At 40.7% G+C, this 18,982-nt stretch overlaps 2 protein-coding genes across 3 annotated transcripts in view; both read right to left on the bottom strand.

Moving 5' to 3' along the window:
• Positions 1 to 1,188, bottom strand: part of IL10RB (interleukin 10 receptor subunit beta) — a 13,978-nt gene extending 12,790 nt beyond the window's left edge. The window contains exon 1 of the mRNA XM_074601110.1: positions 1,048 to 1,188. The gene's annotated coding sequence lies outside the window, so the exon portion shown is untranslated. The remainder of the gene's footprint in view (positions 1 to 1,047) is intronic.
• IFNAR2 (interferon alpha and beta receptor subunit 2) lies at positions 894 to 18,982 on the bottom strand. 2 transcript variants are annotated; one of them, XM_074601069.1, is made up of 11 exons: positions 18,654 to 18,931; positions 17,205 to 17,524; positions 15,781 to 15,926; positions 15,590 to 15,686; positions 12,342 to 12,383; positions 11,910 to 12,039; positions 11,544 to 11,707; positions 9,042 to 9,214; positions 7,340 to 7,502; positions 6,789 to 6,907; positions 894 to 2,866 (listed from the first exon to the last, which is right to left on the bottom strand). In XM_074601069.1, exons 4-11 carry the CDS (start codon positions 15,618 to 15,620, stop codon positions 2,174 to 2,176), a joined length of 1,515 nt encoding a protein of 504 aa, XP_074457170.1. In that variant the 5' UTR covers positions 15,621 to 15,686; positions 15,781 to 15,926; positions 17,205 to 17,524; positions 18,654 to 18,931; the 3' UTR covers positions 894 to 2,173. The 2 variants fall into 2 exon arrangements, with proteins under 2 accessions (XP_074457170.1, XP_074457179.1); XM_074601078.1 differs by lacking the exon at positions 15,781 to 15,926 and having other exon boundaries at positions 18,654 to 18,982.

Here is an 18,982-nt window from a genome sequence, read left to right as displayed (position 1 = left end):
CATTGGTGCTGCTGCTGGGTACTCATAACCTCTAAAGAGCACTTTCAGCATACAGCCTGGCAGTTGGGAAGGCAAGAGGTCAGCATAAAGTGGATAAATAAGTAACGCATGAGCAGGCATCAGATGATCCATAGTGTCAAACCCGATCTTGCGTGCAAGTCCCGCTGCAGGCAATAGGAATGTTACCAGAGGAAAGGTTTATCTCCTGACCACAGATGCCAATGCCACTACTTCTATCACAACATTCAGTGCCCCTGATCAAAACCAGCATCAATCTGGGGGAAGGGAGAAGTTTTATTATTCACAGAGTGAAAAAGGGTTCTTTCTGTAGCTCTTACTCTTGCCAACTGAAAATACTTGTTCTTTGTGGGGGTTTAATACATTTGTTTCTGGCCTATTTGTCCGCTCCTGTTATTAAATGAGGCTACAAGGCAGGTTTGACCTTCCCTAGGACAGGGATGGTCCCACCACCATCTGGCTTCCGCCAGGGTGGAGAGGTGCACGCCCTCGCCGCTGTACAAACAGCAGAGCAGCACAGGGCCACCATGAGCGGAAGTGTCACCCACTAATTCTACGGATGCGTAAATCTGCAAATAATTAACTTGTCAAGGTCTAAGCTTACACCTACTTAGTTCTCAACAGCAGTGCAGCAGCAGGATATATTCCAGCACCTTAGAAATAACTCTCAGCTATCCCCACCAAAAGAACGAGCGCCACCCCTGGCAGCCAGAAACTACTTGTGGGCAGAAAAGAAGTACCTAAGCAGATCAACACAAGGTGAAAAAAGCTGTTTTTTCAGCTACGTGATACCCAAAAGCCCTCTCATAACGACTAAATTCTTAGCAGGCTAAGTCACGTAGCGTTTCAAAGGCAGGTAGGAGCCACAGTAAAAATTCAGAAAAGGATATGAAAAATTTTCTTTTTATGAAGCACAAATGTACGCCGCAGTAACTTTTAAATGTCATAAAAATATTTCTAAAAAGGCAAGTATTCAATAATTGCACAAAGTTATATAAAAAAGTAAAAAAAAAAAAGTATATGTAATACCTTGATGCACAGTAAGGAGAACTTTTTTGTAAGTTGAGTATTGTTATCTCTGCTCCCATTATTTCACTTGATCAGCTTTCTCTGCACAAACGTAGAAATCAGTTCACTGACTCGAATACAGCGATCCATCCAGCGAAACAGGTTTCAGAGTAATCCATCAACAGAGCTGAGTCCAATAAAAGCAGAGTCCTTTCAGCAGAGTCCTTTTCCACCTGTACTTGGCGCTGGTGAGGCCTCACCTTGAATACTGTGTCCAGTTTTGGGCCCCTCACTACAAGACAGACATTGAGGCGCTGTAGTGGGTCCAGAGAAGGGCAACGAAGCTGGTGAGGGGTCTGGAGAACAAGCCTTATGAGGAGCAGATGAGGGAGCTGGGGTTGTTTAGCCTGGAGAAAAGGAGGCTGAGAGGAGACCTTATTGCTCTCTACAGCTACCTGAAAGGAGGTTGTAGAGATGTGGGGGTCAGTCTCTTCTCCCAAGCAACAGGTGACAGGACAAGAGGAAACGGCCTCAAGTTGTGCCAGGGAAGGTTTAGACTGGATATTAGGAAAAATTTATCAAGCATTGGAACAGGCTGCCCAGGGAAGTGGTTGAGGCACCATCCCTGGAGGTATTTAAAAGATGGGTAGACATAGTGCTTAGACGTATGGTTTAGTGATGATTTTTGTCAGAATTAGGTTGATGGTTGGATTAGATGGTCTGAAAGGGCCCTTCCAACATAGGCAATTCTATGATTCTATGAAATTAAAAAAGTGGTCTGGTTGAGAGACTGGCCACTCACAACTCCCTGTACTGCAAACTGATTTCTCACTTGAGTTATAGAAAATAGTTACTTTGTAACAGCTAAAAGGTATAATTTACTATCAAACTGCACAACAAAATAACTACTCTTCCTGCTGGATCGAAACTGTCATTTCTGTTTCTCTGTGGATAATCCAACCTGAACCATACCTGGAGAGATCAGAGAAATATTTGTTAAAAATTAATGTTGTATATTTTCAGTGTTCAGGCATATACTCACAGAATGTTAAAAAAAAGAAAAAGACAAGATCCATATGTTGAGTCCACAAATAAAGTTGGACATTATCAGTTCATACGTTATGAAATAACGGTGGTTCTCATTTATTTATCTTCTTAGGTATTCAGTTTTTTGGTCCATATCTGAATCTGATGAGTCACTTCCATCAGAAGAATGAGAAGAAATTTGCCATTCTTGAGAGCTGTTAGGACAGAGTGGTTTCCGCACACTTTTGGTGTCATCCAGAAGTTTTGCTTCAAAAGCATGAGCACACTGCCAGTCAACTGCATCTTCTCGGGAAGAAAGAAGAACTGCAGAACTGTCCATGTTCTCTTCAGAGACTCCCAACAGCACAGTATTTAAGTTAATGGTAAAGCAAGCACTGTTCCTTTGCCTAGAAGAATAGTTGTAATTTACCTCAGAGAAAGTATTAAGTAACTCACTACTTGTGTCTTTGTCTTCTTCAATGTCCATCTCATGCTCTTCAAAATCTTCAGGGTCAATGTCTGGATGTTCGCTTGCCTGGCTGCTGCTGTCCTCGCATGTGCTATTTGTAGAGTACTGCACAAAACCATCTGCCGTGCCAGAGGAATGAGGCACTCTACCTATGATATCACGCCTTGCATAGTCATGATTACTTATGGCATCGCTGTCACTGTCGTCACTGTCATCTTCATCACTGACACCACCACCACTGGATTCATTTGTCTTTTTTTTAACCTCTTTGTAAATGATCTCTACAGAGGCTATTTCTTCAGATTCGAATGTCCAAAGTGGATAGGTTAACATCTTGCTGAATACCTGAAAGAGCAAATTGAATTAAAAAAAGATCAGCCAAATTTGCACACGTGCACAGAAAAATATGAAAAAAAAATACCCCCAGTCATGAGGTTGTCAGTCAAATGATTCCTTCTCTGACACATTTTTTGGCTTTTTCTGCAGAATTCAGGGCATCTAGGAGTGTTCCCTCTTCTCCATTCCTGTAAACATGACAGCCTTCACTACAAATCAAGGCACACAGCACTGGACAGCCTCAAAAAAATGACGCTAGTGCCAAGCACAGTCAGGTGTTAAACGCTTTAATTCTAATTTTTAGGACACCTTTGTAAGACTAAAAGCTCATTTTAGACGTACATCTTAAACCTGAAGCGAGTCTTGCAACTCTCTATTAGCTCTTGCAGTTACCATGCAAAAGAGAAACCTTCCATGGAGGATCAATTTCAATGTCCTTTAGAAAAGTACCATTTGAAGCAATGAACTATACCTATAACATCCCAGGTTCTGTTTTCTCAGTTTTACTCTGAGGACCCTTTGAGGATTACTGAATATTCAAAGCATTGGGGGCAAAATGTTGACAACAAAAAAAATTAACCTTAGAAGTGCTTTGCAAAGTCATGTTCAGCAATCTTAGGGATATGAAGGTAATGACATGGCAAAAGACAGAAACATGAGGAAAAAAAGTCTCAGAAAACTTATACCAATCTGCTCTGGATATGCTTATATAAAATGTAAAACGTTCATGCTGAAAAACACCGCAGAATTAGATGTAAAAGAAGTCCGACTATTAAAAAAAAGAAAGCAAGCAAAGATGGATAGAAACAAGTCTCAGGAATCTCATTATTTTTGCTTGAAATTTAGTGGCAGTTCAGTCTCTTCTATTAAAATAAAAAATTAGCTGACTCGGGACTGGCTTCCTCAAGCGCTAAAACACGACACTTGATCCTAGAAAAAGTCAAAGAATTTCAGTGATATATTACCATTACCTTTCTTTCTTCCTTAAGTACTCTTCCTGTGTGAGGTGATTCTGCCCCCCTACTACGCTCGCGTGAGACCCCACCTGGAGCACCACTGCGTCCAGCTCTAGGGTCCCCAACATAAGAAGGATATGGACCTTTTGGAGCAAGTCCAGAGGAGGGCCATGAAGATGATCAGAGGGCTGGAGCACCAGGCTGAGAGAGCTGGGGCTGTTCAGCCTGGAGAAGAGAAGGCTCCGAGAAGACCTTATAGCGGCCTTCCAGTACCTAAAGGGGGCCTACAGGAAAGATGGGGAGGTACTCTTTATCAGGGAGTGTAGCAATAGGATGAGGGGTAATGGTTTTAAACTGGAAGAGGGTAGATTGAGATGAGATATTAGGAAGAAATTCTTTCCTGTGAGGGTGGTGAGGCACTGGAACAGGCTGACCAGAGAAGCTATGGCTGCCCCATCCCTGGAGGTGTTCAAGGCCAGGCTGGATGGGGCTTTGAGCAACCTGGTCTAGTGGGAGATGTTCCTGCCCACGGCAGGGCGTTGATCTTTAAGATCCCTTCCAACTCTAACCTTTCTATGATTCTGTAAGTGACTACTGCGAATACTTCAGCATTTGGAAGGTGATGCAGGTACTATCTGCCTTGTGTACCTGTTCATCCGCCCCCCATCCCCACCATGAGTATGTTTTGTTCCAGAGCTATATAGTTTCTTTTCTTTCCCCTTGCTTTTTGTTGTCATCCAACTCCAATATTCAGGTAGATTATGACAGCCTGGTCCATGAGTTAGTTTCTATGATACTATGCCAGCTCTAGATTCTGGCAGAGATCACTTGCATAGAAATACTCTTTTTTTCCTCTACTAAGTGTTCCACTATCAGGCACCCTTTTTGCTAATGCCTGTTTATAACAGAATACAGTAATAAACAATTACTGAGACTGGAGAAGACTGACAGACACAAGGCTACCCAGAGAAGTGATCCTGAACTTGCTTGTAACAGTTCTGAAACTAACAACTAGGATACTTTTCTAGGGAAATATCCTCACATAACTGCATGCTAATCTATGGTATGAGATACATGTGAAACTGGAAGGTTGGGGACCTGCAAAATATATCTGATTTCAGTAAAGAAGATTTCTCCTTTGACTGAGAAGCTACCATTGATGTGACAAAGCAAACTCAGGTTTCCTGAGAAACAACATGCCTTAAAGACTGCTTCCTCAAAGCAGTGTCTCATCTCTATGAAGGTCTTTAATGGTCTGTCCTTTTGTCTCCTTGTTGAGATGAATTGAGAGTAAGTTCTTATTTGTTTTGTGGGAGATTGTTTCCAACAACCATCCAGATCCTGCTCTTACCAGGCTGCTGAACTTTTACTTTTAGCACTTCCCACTTGCTGTCCTTGACTCCTTTTGTGGACCATGAAGCATAGCTTTAGGAAAAAACAAACAGTCTTAGAGCACCAACAGTGACTCTCTTCTTCTCCAGACGTGCCTAAATAACCGGCCCATCTTTGTGCGATAACAAGACCAAAACTCCCAACTCTTGACCATTTTTATGCCTCACTACAGGAACAATATGCCCATACCCAACTGGGTCTTAAAGCTACCTTTTGTCTTTTCAGCTTGCTTTCCTATGGAAACATGATAAAGAAAAGACCTTGAAGGCAAGTTTAAACTATTTGCTTTCAGTTGTAGAATCTCTCAAAATACCTTTAAACTCCAGCAATCAGGGACCTGGCTAAACAATCTTTAAGACTTCAGGGAATGCTCTGATTTTTGGTGTAATAAATGGAAAAAAATTTATGGGGATAATCGGCTTTGTTCTCAGAGAGGAATACAATACTGCAGGGTGACATAATGGAGGCAAAATGTGCCAGAAACTGCTTTGCTAAGGAGCAATGGATACACATCGCTCCTGAATGCTTTCAGAGCATCCTTCTTGGTGGAGAACAGGTCTCCTCCCTATGCACTTCACCTAAGAACTGGAGTAGGTTTTTTGTTTTGGAGTTATTGCCCTGGCTCAAATGGCAGAAGAAATTTGTCTGCTACAGGAAGGATTTACGTATAAGGTCATTTTCAAGGAGCAAGGGGTTAATTGTCCTACACTGGGTTCTCTGCTGTAGGACCTAGCCTGCTTCTGTGTACCATAAAGAGTTGATTTAAAGATATTTTGGGGGGGGTTCCCCTTCACTACTGCCTGGCCTCACTAACTTCATAGAATCCTAGAAAACCCGGGCTGGAAGGGACCTTGAAAGACCATCTGGTCCAACCTTTCATGGGACAGGATGCCTAGATGATCTCATCTACCACCCGGTCCAATCACATATTGAAAACCTCCAGTGATGGGGACTCTACCACGTCCCTGGGGAGGTTGTTCCAGTGATTGATTGTTCCCACTGTAAAAAAATTCTTTCTTATATTGACATCAAACCTCTCATTGTGCAACTTGTAGCCATTGCTCCTTGTCTTGAGAGCCTCTGTCCTGTTTGTAGTCATTCTTTAAGTACTGGAATACTGTAATGAGGTACCCCCCAAGCCATCTTCTCTGCAGGGAGAAAAGACCTAACTCCTTCAGTCTTTCCTCACAGGGCAGGTTCTCCAGCCCTTTATCATCTTTGTGGCCCTCCTCTGAACCCTCCCCAGTCTGTCTGCATCTTTCTTGTGCTGTGAGTACCAGAGCTGGACACAGTACTCCAGGTTCAACCTCACAAGCACTGCGTACGGTGGGATGATTATGTGTCTATCTCTGCTAGTAACTTGTCACAGAAGTAGCAAGAATGGTTTTGAAAAAGACTGAGTATTTGCTCTGCAGAACAGACAAGATTTAGCAGCCTATAGACTACCTTTGACATCAGTAAACTGCAAATTAAAACATAACATGTACTTATATAACTTGTGCCTAGGACACAGGATTAGAAATTTCAGATGGTAAACTTTGTCCGCCCAACCAGGAAGGTTAAATATGAGAATTATTACGTACCAAACTATGTGGAAGTAAGTTTTTCTGAAGAATATAACCTCCTGCATGCATACACTTCAGGGCACCAGCTAAGATGAGTGAAAAACATATAGCACCTGCGACTGCAACTGTATAATAATCTGCAAGTGAAAAAACCAAACAAACATACATGAATGAAGATTCCAATTATCACATTTCATATTTCACATTCAGAACAGCTATTCAGAATCACAAAATAATTTAGGTTAGAAGGGACCTCTGGAGGTCATCTGTTCCAAAGTCAAAACAAGATCGAGTCCCAAATTAGATTCAGGAATTAAAAAAGAAATTACACCATCTTTGAGAACCATTTAGCAGTTAGTGCACATTTGTAGCCCCAAAGTGGACAGGTTTTTATATTTCACTTATAAATCCCCACAACATTTATCACTCAGCACTCAGAGGGTACTTGTAAATTTACTTGTAAAATCTTCCTATGGAAGATTTAATTTACTTGTTAATCTTCCTATGGAAAAAGAAAACACTTGCACGTAATCAAGTCAGAAAATCCGCTCCTGCACCACAGCAGTTACCTTGTTGAGCGACAGAGTCCGTAGTTATACATTTCCAGGCTGATGGGATGGAATTTTTGTTGAGAGATGCAGTGACCATAACAGACACACAGTAATTTCTATTTGGATACAATTCTTCAATGACAGTACTAAAAATTTCTTCAGTCATTTTCTTATGCAGCCTCTGTCATGAAAGACGTTTTCAAGTTAGCTATTTGCCTAAAAAGAGCTCACCAGCCACGGATAAAACATTATGGCTATTTCAGAGAAATGCAGTAGCATGTGAAACTGCAAAAACTGACACAGTAACTCAGCGGTTTACCTAGACAACTGCTTCATCTCTAGTTCTAGATGATGTCAAGACGCCTACCTTATGCCTGCTTGTGAAATAGTGTATTATCAAAGATAAACTACTTTTCTATCTCGAACTGTTGGTCATTATACGTCCCCTTGAAGTAACTTCACACAGATTCTACAGATTTGAAACGGCAAGTGATGTTCTGATTCAGAAATCAGGGGAAAAATATTCATGGCAGGTAAGTTGTGGTCCTTCTTCTGTGACTCACGGCAGAATGAGTTAAACAGATTAAATTCCCAACAGGTACCTGGCTGATTTGCTGTTCAAAACTTCCAGTCCAGGCAGTCCAGGCTCTAGTTAGGCAACTTATTTCAGTCCTTTGCCAGCCCACGTATTAAAGTCTCTCTTGATGTTTAACCTAAGGTCTGCACAACTGCCAATTTCACTTCACCGTTTTTGGTCACAGTGAATGTTTTTTTTCCTCTTTTTCTGTAGTAGATGTTTACATATTCAGAGACTCTGGCCTCTAACTGTGCTTTGCTTGCTTACACTAATCGGTCCCCTATTATTCCATCATTTCCTCAGAGTTCATGCGTCAGGATCCCCCACAGTCCTCACTGTTCCTTCTTGGATCCTGCTCAACTAGTCTGTGCCTTTTCTGAACGCCAGACTGGTGTGGGGTAGGTGGGCTTTAAAAGTACTGAGTACGTAAAAATATGATTTTTTTAATCTCTCAGCAACACGTGAGTCATGTTTAGCTTGTAATGTTATAGAATGCTCTCATCCTTTCTGGCAAAACTGCTGCCTGTGTAGGTGTTACCAGTCTAATTATTACACAGACAATTATTCTTAAGTGTTATGCCTTGCATTGGTCCTTATTGAATTATCTATTATTTTAAGATCATTTCTTCATTTTGTGAGGATCATTTTAAGTTCTAATCATACCTATCTACCTATCTATTTAATCATGCAAAAAAATCCCCCACAATTAAATAGTACCGGACCCAGAATAGGTTGTTTCGGAAACTAACTGGATACACTTTTCCAATTTGACAGAAGACTACTGAACTGCTTTCTGAACATATTTTTCTATCAGCTGTGCATACACCTGCCAGTAGTTTCAGCTAAACTGTCTTTCCCTTGTCTTCCCAGGGAACAATCACTTGAGCCAGTACCCTGTGCTTTATTTCAAGTAAGGATACAGGACAACTGGTATTCCTCTTCTAGGCCTGCTATTCTGCAGTAAAAAGAAGCTAAGATTATGTTGGTTTCTCTTTGTTTGTTGTTTTTTCTTTCTAATCATCTTCTGTTGACATATTTGCTTCTGTGAATCTGCTAAACATCAGAGCCATCCTATGCTTTCCGTATTTTTCCTCTTAACTCCTCCTGTCTTTCTCCTCGTTAAGAGTAGAAATAGTCCTTTACCTTATGATCTCCATCAAGTGTTTTCAGTGTTATACCATAATCAAGCTCTCCATATATATCAATTAAAGACCATAGCTTTTCATTTTTTCTTAAGTGAGAGGTTGGCAGCTTTATGGTGACATTTATGCAGTTTAGGCAGGAACTGATATTAACTTCTGGTGGTCCCAGGAAAGCTATTGAAAAAAAGAAAGAGGAAAGAAAAAAGATGGAAAAAATATACACTATGTATTCAGTACCAATTCTATTTCAGTGATGGATATATAGCTGACTAACATGATTCCAGAGTATATAACTGTTGTAAATCCACAAGGCCTTGCAACATTTAAGTTGCATGGTCAAATGATCTTTCCCCTCATGACTAGATTTTAAAAACAGAAAGCAGTGGAAGGGAGGGAAGAAGCAGAAAGGTGACAGAGGCTTTGCTTCAGCTCCACAGAGCTGTGAGCTTTTTATCTGTTTGAGAGGAAAGCTGAGGTTAATGTATAGGAAAATCTGATTACTTTCTTGCTCATCATCTTCTAGTCACTCTCTGTAGAAATGCAGTGGTGTGTAACCCTGCACATATTCATACTGGTTGCAAGGAAGGCTATAGGTCTAAACTTGACAGCTGAGCTCTGAAGGCTAAAAACTCTACAGACAACCGAGCAAAACAGTTACACTTCTGTGAGACTTCCATTGGGTTCAAAGTAATCTCTCAGGTTCAGGTCCTCAGAACATGCATAAGCCAGGAATGTGAGCATGAAAAGCCATGCACACTAATCGTCTCCTCTCTCCAAAACTACACATCCATCAAGGCCAGAGGAACTTCCGAAGTGAATCAAGCCTAAGATCTTCTTTCCTCCAACACAGGAAAGAAGTAGGAATGTTGGAAAATGGTGTGAGAACAAACTATCTCCATAACGCTCCATTTCTGTGTAGTACATTGTCGGGCAAAAAACCATGAAAACGTGGAGTTTGCATTTTGTCTTTTATAGAAGCATGTACACTTTGATCAAGGTGAAGACTGGTTTGCAAACCTCTGCAAAATTCAAAAAAGCAATATATATTTGCTAGCTACTGTTCCTGAAGCAGGGTAGAAAGAAAAAAAAAAGTTTAACACTTAGAACAAATATGAAGCGTTCCTCTACTCTCAAACAGGAAAGCATGTCCTAGTCAAGTGGTTGCACACTTACTCCTTTCTCATCTTTTAAGTTATAAGTAAACATTAGCTTAAATCTGATTACAGTCAAATGCGGTTGTTCTCCTGGCTCTTTGTTATGAAACCTTTCTGTCTGCTCAAATCCACCTGTCAACAGAAGTGAGATTCCACACTAGGTATCTGAAGGTAGATATCAACTACACCCAGCAGGGAAATGTCTCAGAATATTGATTCCTTCCTACTTAGGCACTGTAAACCAATAAAAAACTACAGGGTTCATCTAAGTCCCGTGCCCTGGAAAACATGACTTCACTCAAGTGAGCTTATAGTTTGAACTAGAGAACTACTAGCAAAACATCCAATTTCAATTTACAAGTCGCCAGTGACGGAAAATCAGTCAGAGCACCTGACAGTTGTTCCAGCGGTCAGTTCAAAATATGCCTTTTGTTCCTAGCTGAAATTTATCTAGCTTCAGCTTCCAGTCAGGCCATGTTGTTATACTTTGTTTTCAAGACTGAAGAAGGCTGCCATCATATTAACTAGTGGTCAAGGCACCTTCTGGTTCTTTTCTTTATTAAACTAACTGCAGAAAGACTGAAGGCCTCCACCCCAGAGGGATGTTCTGAAATCCTTCAGTTAGCCTTGTGGCTATTCTCCCCATCCCCTACAATTTTTCATCATTTCTGAGACTATAAGCGGACACAGCAGCAACTACCTCTGGGCTGAATTTAGAGGTAACGTGACCTATATCTCCTCCATAGTCCTCCAATTGTTCCTCAATCTCTGTTACTTCAAAACTGAATACTAAGCACAACTAAGGGTGAAGCCACCTCTGGCATTAGATGATGTCACAGCTGATAAGCACCTTCTTTCAGCAAGGAAAGTGAGAAGAGCAGGTTGATGAATAAACAAGTAAATCTCTTCCCCTACACCTAGTGCAGACATGGTATTTCTTTAACTCTTGATGATGACTACTTGAAGACATAAAAACAATGTTTGGGTGGTGGTGGAGGGTTTTTTTTTTTAAGTTATGTATCTTAAGCACTGAAGAGATTACCTGTGCCTGTCAATGCTTGGCACGAGACTATTTCCTCTATATTTACATAGATATTTTACTTCAAAACCAGAGTCCCACCCATTATTCAGAACTACTGTAGCTACTAATTTTAGAAAGCTATCTATATATTCTGTCTTGTAACTGATAAGTGGTAGATTATACACAAATTCATATTCTCTTAGATAAAGGAATAAGCTAACAACCAAGTTAGTTTGGAGTGTCTTAGTGTAAAGCTAGCAAAACATCATTTATACATCAGCTATGAATAAAAACCACTAAAATGAGAAAATGCAGACAGAGAACTTACTGTCAAGAAGTGGTTCAAAATCAAGTACAGAAGAATTGAATACTTCAGTTCCTACGAAGCTCTGAACCAATGCTAAATACTGAGTGTCAGCCTCTTTAAAATCATCTGTCAGATTACAGTAGAGTTGTGTAATATCTGAACATTGCTTAGCAGTCATCCAGTTCCTGTAAATCAAGATAAGTTAAGAAAAAAATCAAGATAATCTATCTGGATTCCCTAATACAAGAAAGCATTTGGGAGCAGGGTGGGGTGGGGGTAGAGGTGGAATTTCTGAGTGGAAAAACAGACAATCAAACAAGAAAACCCCAGCCTTAGTATTTTGAGATGATAAACATTAAAATTTCTGCATTATAAAATAAGACTTGCCTGCGGTCATTGTACAGTACACGATAGTATGTTGTCACAGTTGGATCACTTTTTGCCTGCCAAGACAAAATGTGCTGAAAATTGTGAGATTCCATTTGTAGGTTGCTAGGTGGCTCTCCCAGAACTCTTTCTATAAAGGAAAAAAAACAAACACACAAAACCAAACAACCCATCAATATGAATTGCAAATAAACGTAAGATTGCAATAAGCCAAATCAGAGCAGCCCAATATTTCCCCCCAAATAAAGCAACCATAGAACAGAGTTCAGCACAATAGAAACAACAACGCAAAGGACTGTACTCCTTTACTATATTTCTATTAAGTTCGTTCGTCAAAAAAGCATGAAGTTTTAAAACTATGCTTGGTGAGAATATGCAAGTTTTTTTGAACTGTGTTAGGAAAAGCATTTGAAAGACAATAAAAACTCTTACCAGGCAAGATGCAACAAGCTGCAGTCAGAATGCTGATGTACACTGGAAAATGAAACTATGTATTAATGCATTTGTATGTCTACAATATCTGATTATTAGCTTACTATTGGCAATAATTATTTGCAACAGTTAGATACAATACTCAACATTCCCTCAGTGGAAGTGTTTCTTTCTTTCACATCTTCTTCCTACTACTTTCCTCTACCCTTCCCTCCTTCCCCAGAGCATGGGATGTCCCCCTCCAACCTGTGTCATTAATTCTAAGGCTCCTAGGAGCTAGTTCTTTGCCAACCACACTGTGGTTCAGGCGTATGCTGATCCCTGCCAGATGAGGTTCAAGACTCAGTGTGAATAAATGTACTTAAGATATTCTTGTCAAATATTGTCTGAGAAGGTTCTGACTCTATTTCAGGTAGTTCACTCTGTCTGTTAAACACCATTTTAAGTCACAAGAAGAATCTTAAAATTGGTCTGGGAAAAGATACTATTACTGCCTGATGAACATTATCCAATCATTTCCACAATGTCCTTCTTCACTAAATGTGGGGAGTCCTCAAAGCTGTAGTTTTAACAACTTTGGTATATCACTCACTGTCTTTAGTCAGATAAATCCTATAACTCCCTATTTCAGCCTCTACTTCATAACTGCCTCTCTATTTTGTGTCCTGTTTCTGTAACATTTCAGGCCTACTGTCCAAGTAACATCTTGAACACAGCCCTTTTGCAAATCCTGACGTTCTAGGAGTCCCCACATCTTCTTGTATAACCTCTGTAAGAGACTGTTCATTCATCCAGATTCTCACTGTATCCAGAGTTCTCTTCCTTAACCAACCCAGTCTTGCATCACTCATATCTTTTGAGCATGGTGCTTCAAGACATTCTTGAAATTATTGTTCTGACGCTTCTAATTTTCTTCTCAGGATCCTTTAGCTCTCTTCTGCTTTCTGAGTGCAGCAAATAAAAACTTCCTCTCCTCGTTTTAAAAACAGTTTGTGGTCTGTCCTCTTACTGATAACTCCCATACTCAGTCGGCCAAAGAAGTTACTAGTTTAATGTCAAACATGCATACTTTTTCTCATGCTTTAGATGAACAACCTGGAAATATCTGCACAATTACTGGATTATTTTTCCTAAAACTCTTCTCTATGAACTCTCTGTTGTCTTGACACCTTAACCCTCTACCCAAAAATATGACAATCCCCAAAACACCACTGGCCTGGCGAATACCTCTGTTGGACTGGGCTGATTAATACTGCCTTAACGTGTTATTTCATTCTTCTCATCTCACTTCGAATGGTAACTTCTGTAGCATAAGGAATGTCTTTGACTTCATATTTGTACAGTAACTAACACAGTAGCACTCTGGTCCACAACTGAAGGTCTCAGGTGCCACGCTATTACAAATAATATAACAGAACTACTCGACGTGTCAACAAGATGTGCCACAGTAAGAATAATTGTGAAAAGAGAAGAGAATTCTGGGACATACCTTATAAAAAATTAAAACATTTTTTATGGAGATCTACAAATAATGTAGACAGGACTATCACAGAGTGGCTGTGGCTGGAAGGGACCTCTGGAGGTCATCTGGTCTAACCCCCAACTATGTGAACTATATTCCTGGCAAATTAGAGGGGATTCAGAACAGAACTGGGTCAGTGGGGACTGTCCTGTCCCAGACACACTGGGAGAATTTCCTAATGGATTAACGCATTTATTTTATGATCCTTGTCTACTTTTGCAGAGAGTACTGGAAGAGGAAAGGAAAAATTTCCTACTCAATTAAAGAGACACCTGCACAGAATCTTCATGGCTGCAGAGAAGTGCCTTAAAAATTGCCCTTTAATTAGCAACACAGAAGCACACACAAACACATCTGGGCACCTAAGTTTCTTGAAATCATTTGGGATGGATACTTAGCCAAGTATCTCTTATAAATCTGGCTTTTTGGACATCTGTCTCACAAGTATTAAACCGTGCTCCCAGCATCCCTTCTGAAATTAGTTGCAAAGAGATTAAGCATCTCACTTGAGTTGCACATGCAGCAAATTTATATTTTCACATGACAGAAAACTCATCTCTCTCAAGCTTCATTTTGCCATTCAAACCACAGACATCATCTCTTGTCCATCTTCCTTCTGCACTTGTTCTTCTATGTTATTATTGAATAGTAAACATCCCCTTAGAGAAGTGCACTTAAAAGTAGAACAACTGATTTCTTGCCATGTAGTAACAGATCACCTATCTGGAAACAAAATCCAATGGGTATGAACAACAAAGTAATACTTTAACAGTTATTGTTCTTTACCTGAATACAAGTTCAGATTTGTAATCATTTGTGGCAGGAATTCTCCTTTCTCTCAACAAGCAGACAGCCTTTAGCAAATTAAGGCTATTCCCATTACAGGAACATATAGTGTCAGGGCACAGACTCTAGTCATGACACACCTTCTTGGCGCAAGCCCTTCAAATTAGGAGATGCAAACAGTCTTTTGCCATTCTCTCTCATGCCAGCCACCTCACATGTGTCAGCTGTCTTGTTGATGTATTTCCTGTTGACATAGATGTTTTTCCTATTCTGTCCATATTTGTGATTTTTAAATGCCTCTCCCTACCAAAATCAAATACCATTCATCTAGAGTTCAAACTGCCTCAGAACTTTGTTTCAACAAACATGTTTACCAAAGATAGATGAAGAGTTGCAAAATTTTGTAGGTTACACTTATATAAGAGACACGGAAAAGAAAAAAAATAAATCTTAGACCAAATAACTAAGAAACTTTAGAATGGGGAAATAAAGACGGTCTGTAAGCTGAATGGGGAATCTTCTTTACCATCTTATCCTTTTTACAGAATTAAATGATCCTATCAAACCGTTTCCCATTATGACTACAGCTCAGCCAACAAACTATGGTTTTTGTGCCTGCTAATCCTGAAACTGAGGAGTCCCCCCCAAAAAAATAAAACAAGAAATGAAAAACAACACATCCAACTAAGAGTTCAGTGGACACTTAGAAAGGCAGAATGCAGTATGCTGTTTCAAAGCATTTCTTTCTTATGGGAAATCATGGTTTATGTATCAAATGGAATATGCAGAATGTAATACACTAGAGTCTCGATTCTGTGAATTATTCCAGGGAGAGCTCTACAATAAGATGATGGTATCTTACTTCAGTAACTCATAAGAAGTGTTAGTGAAAAATTAGCAGTACTGCTCCTCTTACAATATAAAGGCACAGGCAACTTACCAATTTGATAAAAATGCATTGATCCACCCATCAGTGTTTCCAGAGTGATTAAGAAATATAACCTACTGACTGCAAAATAAACATTTTGCTTCTGTATCTGCAAATACATTAAAAACAATCACATTCAGCAATTCATCTTAGTAAATTACTTGCAGGTAAAATGAGGTCTATGTACAAAGACTTATATTAACCTCTTCGATGTTTGGGGGGAGGCAGTGGTACTGAAACAGTTACTGCTATTGGGCAGGGCGGAGGCAGTGGGCAAGGATCCTCAGGTTAGTCAGGCAATTTTACGACAATAGCTCTTTCCTTTTTTCACGTGTAAAGGGCTCTTAACCTTTCCAATAAATACAGAGAAAACATTGTATGATCATTTGCATTAATTCTGCATGAAGATATCATCTGAAAATTCTATACCACTCGCTTCAACTTATTAAATACAATGAAAATAAACATTTCTTTACTTTATTTGAAATACTACAAGAACTCATCATTGTTGTAAAAAATGTTTCCAGAAAGAGGGTAGATCAAGAGGGAGGTATAAAATTATTAATTATACGGAACTTATGAAGTTTATGTTACAATTTTTAAGACATGAAATCTATTAAATATTCCCTCTCCTCGATGTTATTATTTTACTCTATTTATTATCCTCATAGCATTAATATTTGCAGGATCTGGTTTTGAATGACAGGCAAAGTACTAAGGAACAACAGTGAATCTACAGACAGATGGGCAAGGGTATAACTAGTTCCACAGAATCTTCTCAGGTTTAACACAAATAATTTTCTTGAAAATTTAAAATTAATTTTAAAAACAAATATTTTCTCTGTAAAAAAAATAGTTTAAAATTTAAAATCACAACAAAGCATACTACGGTCAAACTTAACACAGCATGTTAAAAAACATGTGAATTAAAAACCCCCTCATCTGAGGTATAAATCTTCCTCTCTTCAAAGTTTTAGCATCATTATAAGAAGTCTCTTGATAAATATTGAGAGCCTGTATCTGTGCAACTGATAATCATAATTCCACAGACAAAGCAAACATCAATTCAGTTTGGTTCTTTCTATCAATTCATTCAAGCATGAGGAATATTTAGGAGATATAAAATGTCTTCCTCTTTTCAATCAAAATTAAAAAATATGGATAAGAAGATAAGATTTACTAGTGACAAAATCTTTAAGTTGATCGTTGACATCAACAAACTAGAAAGCAATTAAGTAATACGTATCTATCAAGTCCATTTAGTTTTGGCACTAGTGAATGTGACAGAAGATAAAATAATTTCACGGTCTCATTCAGATCGAGTTTACAGATTACACAAGTAGAAAAAAAATAATCTTTCTACTTCACTAACGTTACCAGCATGGTTCAGAAGTCACACAGAAACCTAAAGCCAAAGAGTGTTACTTTCACAGTTGCTTAAAGAACAGTTATACCTGCAGGATCTGATTTTTCAGGCTGTTCAAAATTTTCTCTTAAGGGGAAAAATTTAAGGATCCTGAATTCACTTAGCAAAATATTTCCTTTATGCCTTAATCCTTGCAATTTATCACAAGACGTGTTCAAAGCACTGCATATATAGTATTATGCAACAGATGTATTTGCCTACCTTTGATCCTCGCTATTCATGCTGTCATGAATAACAACTATCCCAGTCTTGGAATATGAAGTGACTCGTGCATGGCTCTGTATGCTGAACAACATGTGTATCTTACATGGTGCATATTCAAAGCCAAGTTATCTGTTTAACACCTTAGAATATGTAAGAAAAATGTGACAAAACAGGTTTATCTCCAAGTTTGTGAAGTTGTCTAAATCTGGATGCCCTCTGCAGATCTATCAATGCCGGGGAAATTCCAGGCGAAAATCATTTCTGTCAGAACTCTGACTCGCTTCTGTTACCCTTCCTCTTCACAGCTTTAGCAATCCCTGGAAAAAAGCCATGGAAATACTAGTCAGTCCAACCCTCACTCACCTCATCAGCCTGGGCTCACAGTAACTTCGCTGGGAGCTGCCTGAAGCTCCCAGCACTTTCAAAACTCAGCTTCAGTGGCAGCTCATTTTTAACTGGAGTTCAGGCTGGGTTGTTTTGTATTTGCTCCCAATCAGAAAAAAAAGCAGGTTTTGAAGTTTTTAAAGTCACTGGCTTGTACTTCTCAGAAGCCCGTATCAGCAAACCTATACAGGTAATAATACAATGTATGGATCAACTTTACTACTGAAACCACGTGAACCAGGGAATCGCACTGTGGGTTCTAACAATATGCCCACGCTCTATTCCTGGCTTTCCTGAGGGACTTTGGATAAACGTTTCTAAGGATATCGAAATCATTTACCCTTAACAATCCAAGTCCATTCAGCAGAAGTTCATTTTCCATGCACTGCCAGCAGCACTCCTGCTGAACTGGACGCGCCCCTGGAGGAACCAGCATGGGACACGCAGTGTTAAAATATAAAAACAGACTCCTTGGCTGCCCTGAGCCCTCCAGCGCAGGAAGGAAGACAATGAAACAGTACTTGCGACAACAAGCTCTGTCAGAATCTACCGTCGTGTATTTTTCCTTACAAAATTCTGGCCTTGAGCTACACAGTTACCTGCATCGCAACCAGCTATAATGCACTTCGCAGACTATCGCTGGGGTCAACTTTGCATTCAGGGACACTCCTGAAGAAACAACCCCAATAAGCCGCTGCTTTTATGTGCAATTCAGCTGGTATTACGCCAAAAAGGGATGCAGGGACACGTCTTTCTGCCAAAGCGCAGCCTCCACAACATGCCCCGCAAAGCACTGACAGAAACGAGGGAGCTTTCCAGGAAATCCCGGCAGCCGACCGCAGCTCGGGAAACCAGACCTGGCGCCCACGGACAACCTCCCCTTTGCCGAGGGGGCGCAAACCAAGGGCGGCCGGCCCCGGGCCGTGAGGCGATGCAGGGCCTCCCCATCCCTCGCTCCGGCCGCCCTAACGGAACAGCTCCAACGGCCCCACCACAGACCCGGCCCCGGCCCCGGCCAGCGAACACTAAGGGAAAGACACGCCGCCGCCTTCCCAGCCGTACCTCGCAGCCGGCGGCCTCCGCACGGACTCGACTCCGCACCAAATCCCCCATAGCTGCCCTCTCAGGCTGAGGGAAATGGCGGAGTGGGCGCTGCGGCGCGCGGCTGGCTCCGCCCCACCACCCCCGCGCCCGGCGCGTTGCGAGGGGCAGTGTCCGTTACGGCCGTTGGACCCCGGCCTGAGGTGAGGGATATGGAGCTGCTTCGTCCGGAGCGGCGGCTGCGCCTCGCCGACGGCCGGAGGCTGCCCTAGCGAAGCGCCGCTTTCCTCCCCGCACTCGCAGAAAGCGGTTTCTGCCCCTTGTTTTGCTTTCTTTTACCGCCTCGCCCC

Source organism: Larus michahellis, chromosome 1 (genome assembly GCF_964199755.1).
Source record: "Larus michahellis chromosome 1, bLarMic1.1, whole genome shotgun sequence".
Taxonomy (NCBI): domain Eukaryota; kingdom Metazoa; phylum Chordata; class Aves; order Charadriiformes; family Laridae; genus Larus; species Larus michahellis.
Note: the sequence above shows the minus strand (reverse complement) of the source record. Positions and strands in the feature narration are given on the sequence as shown.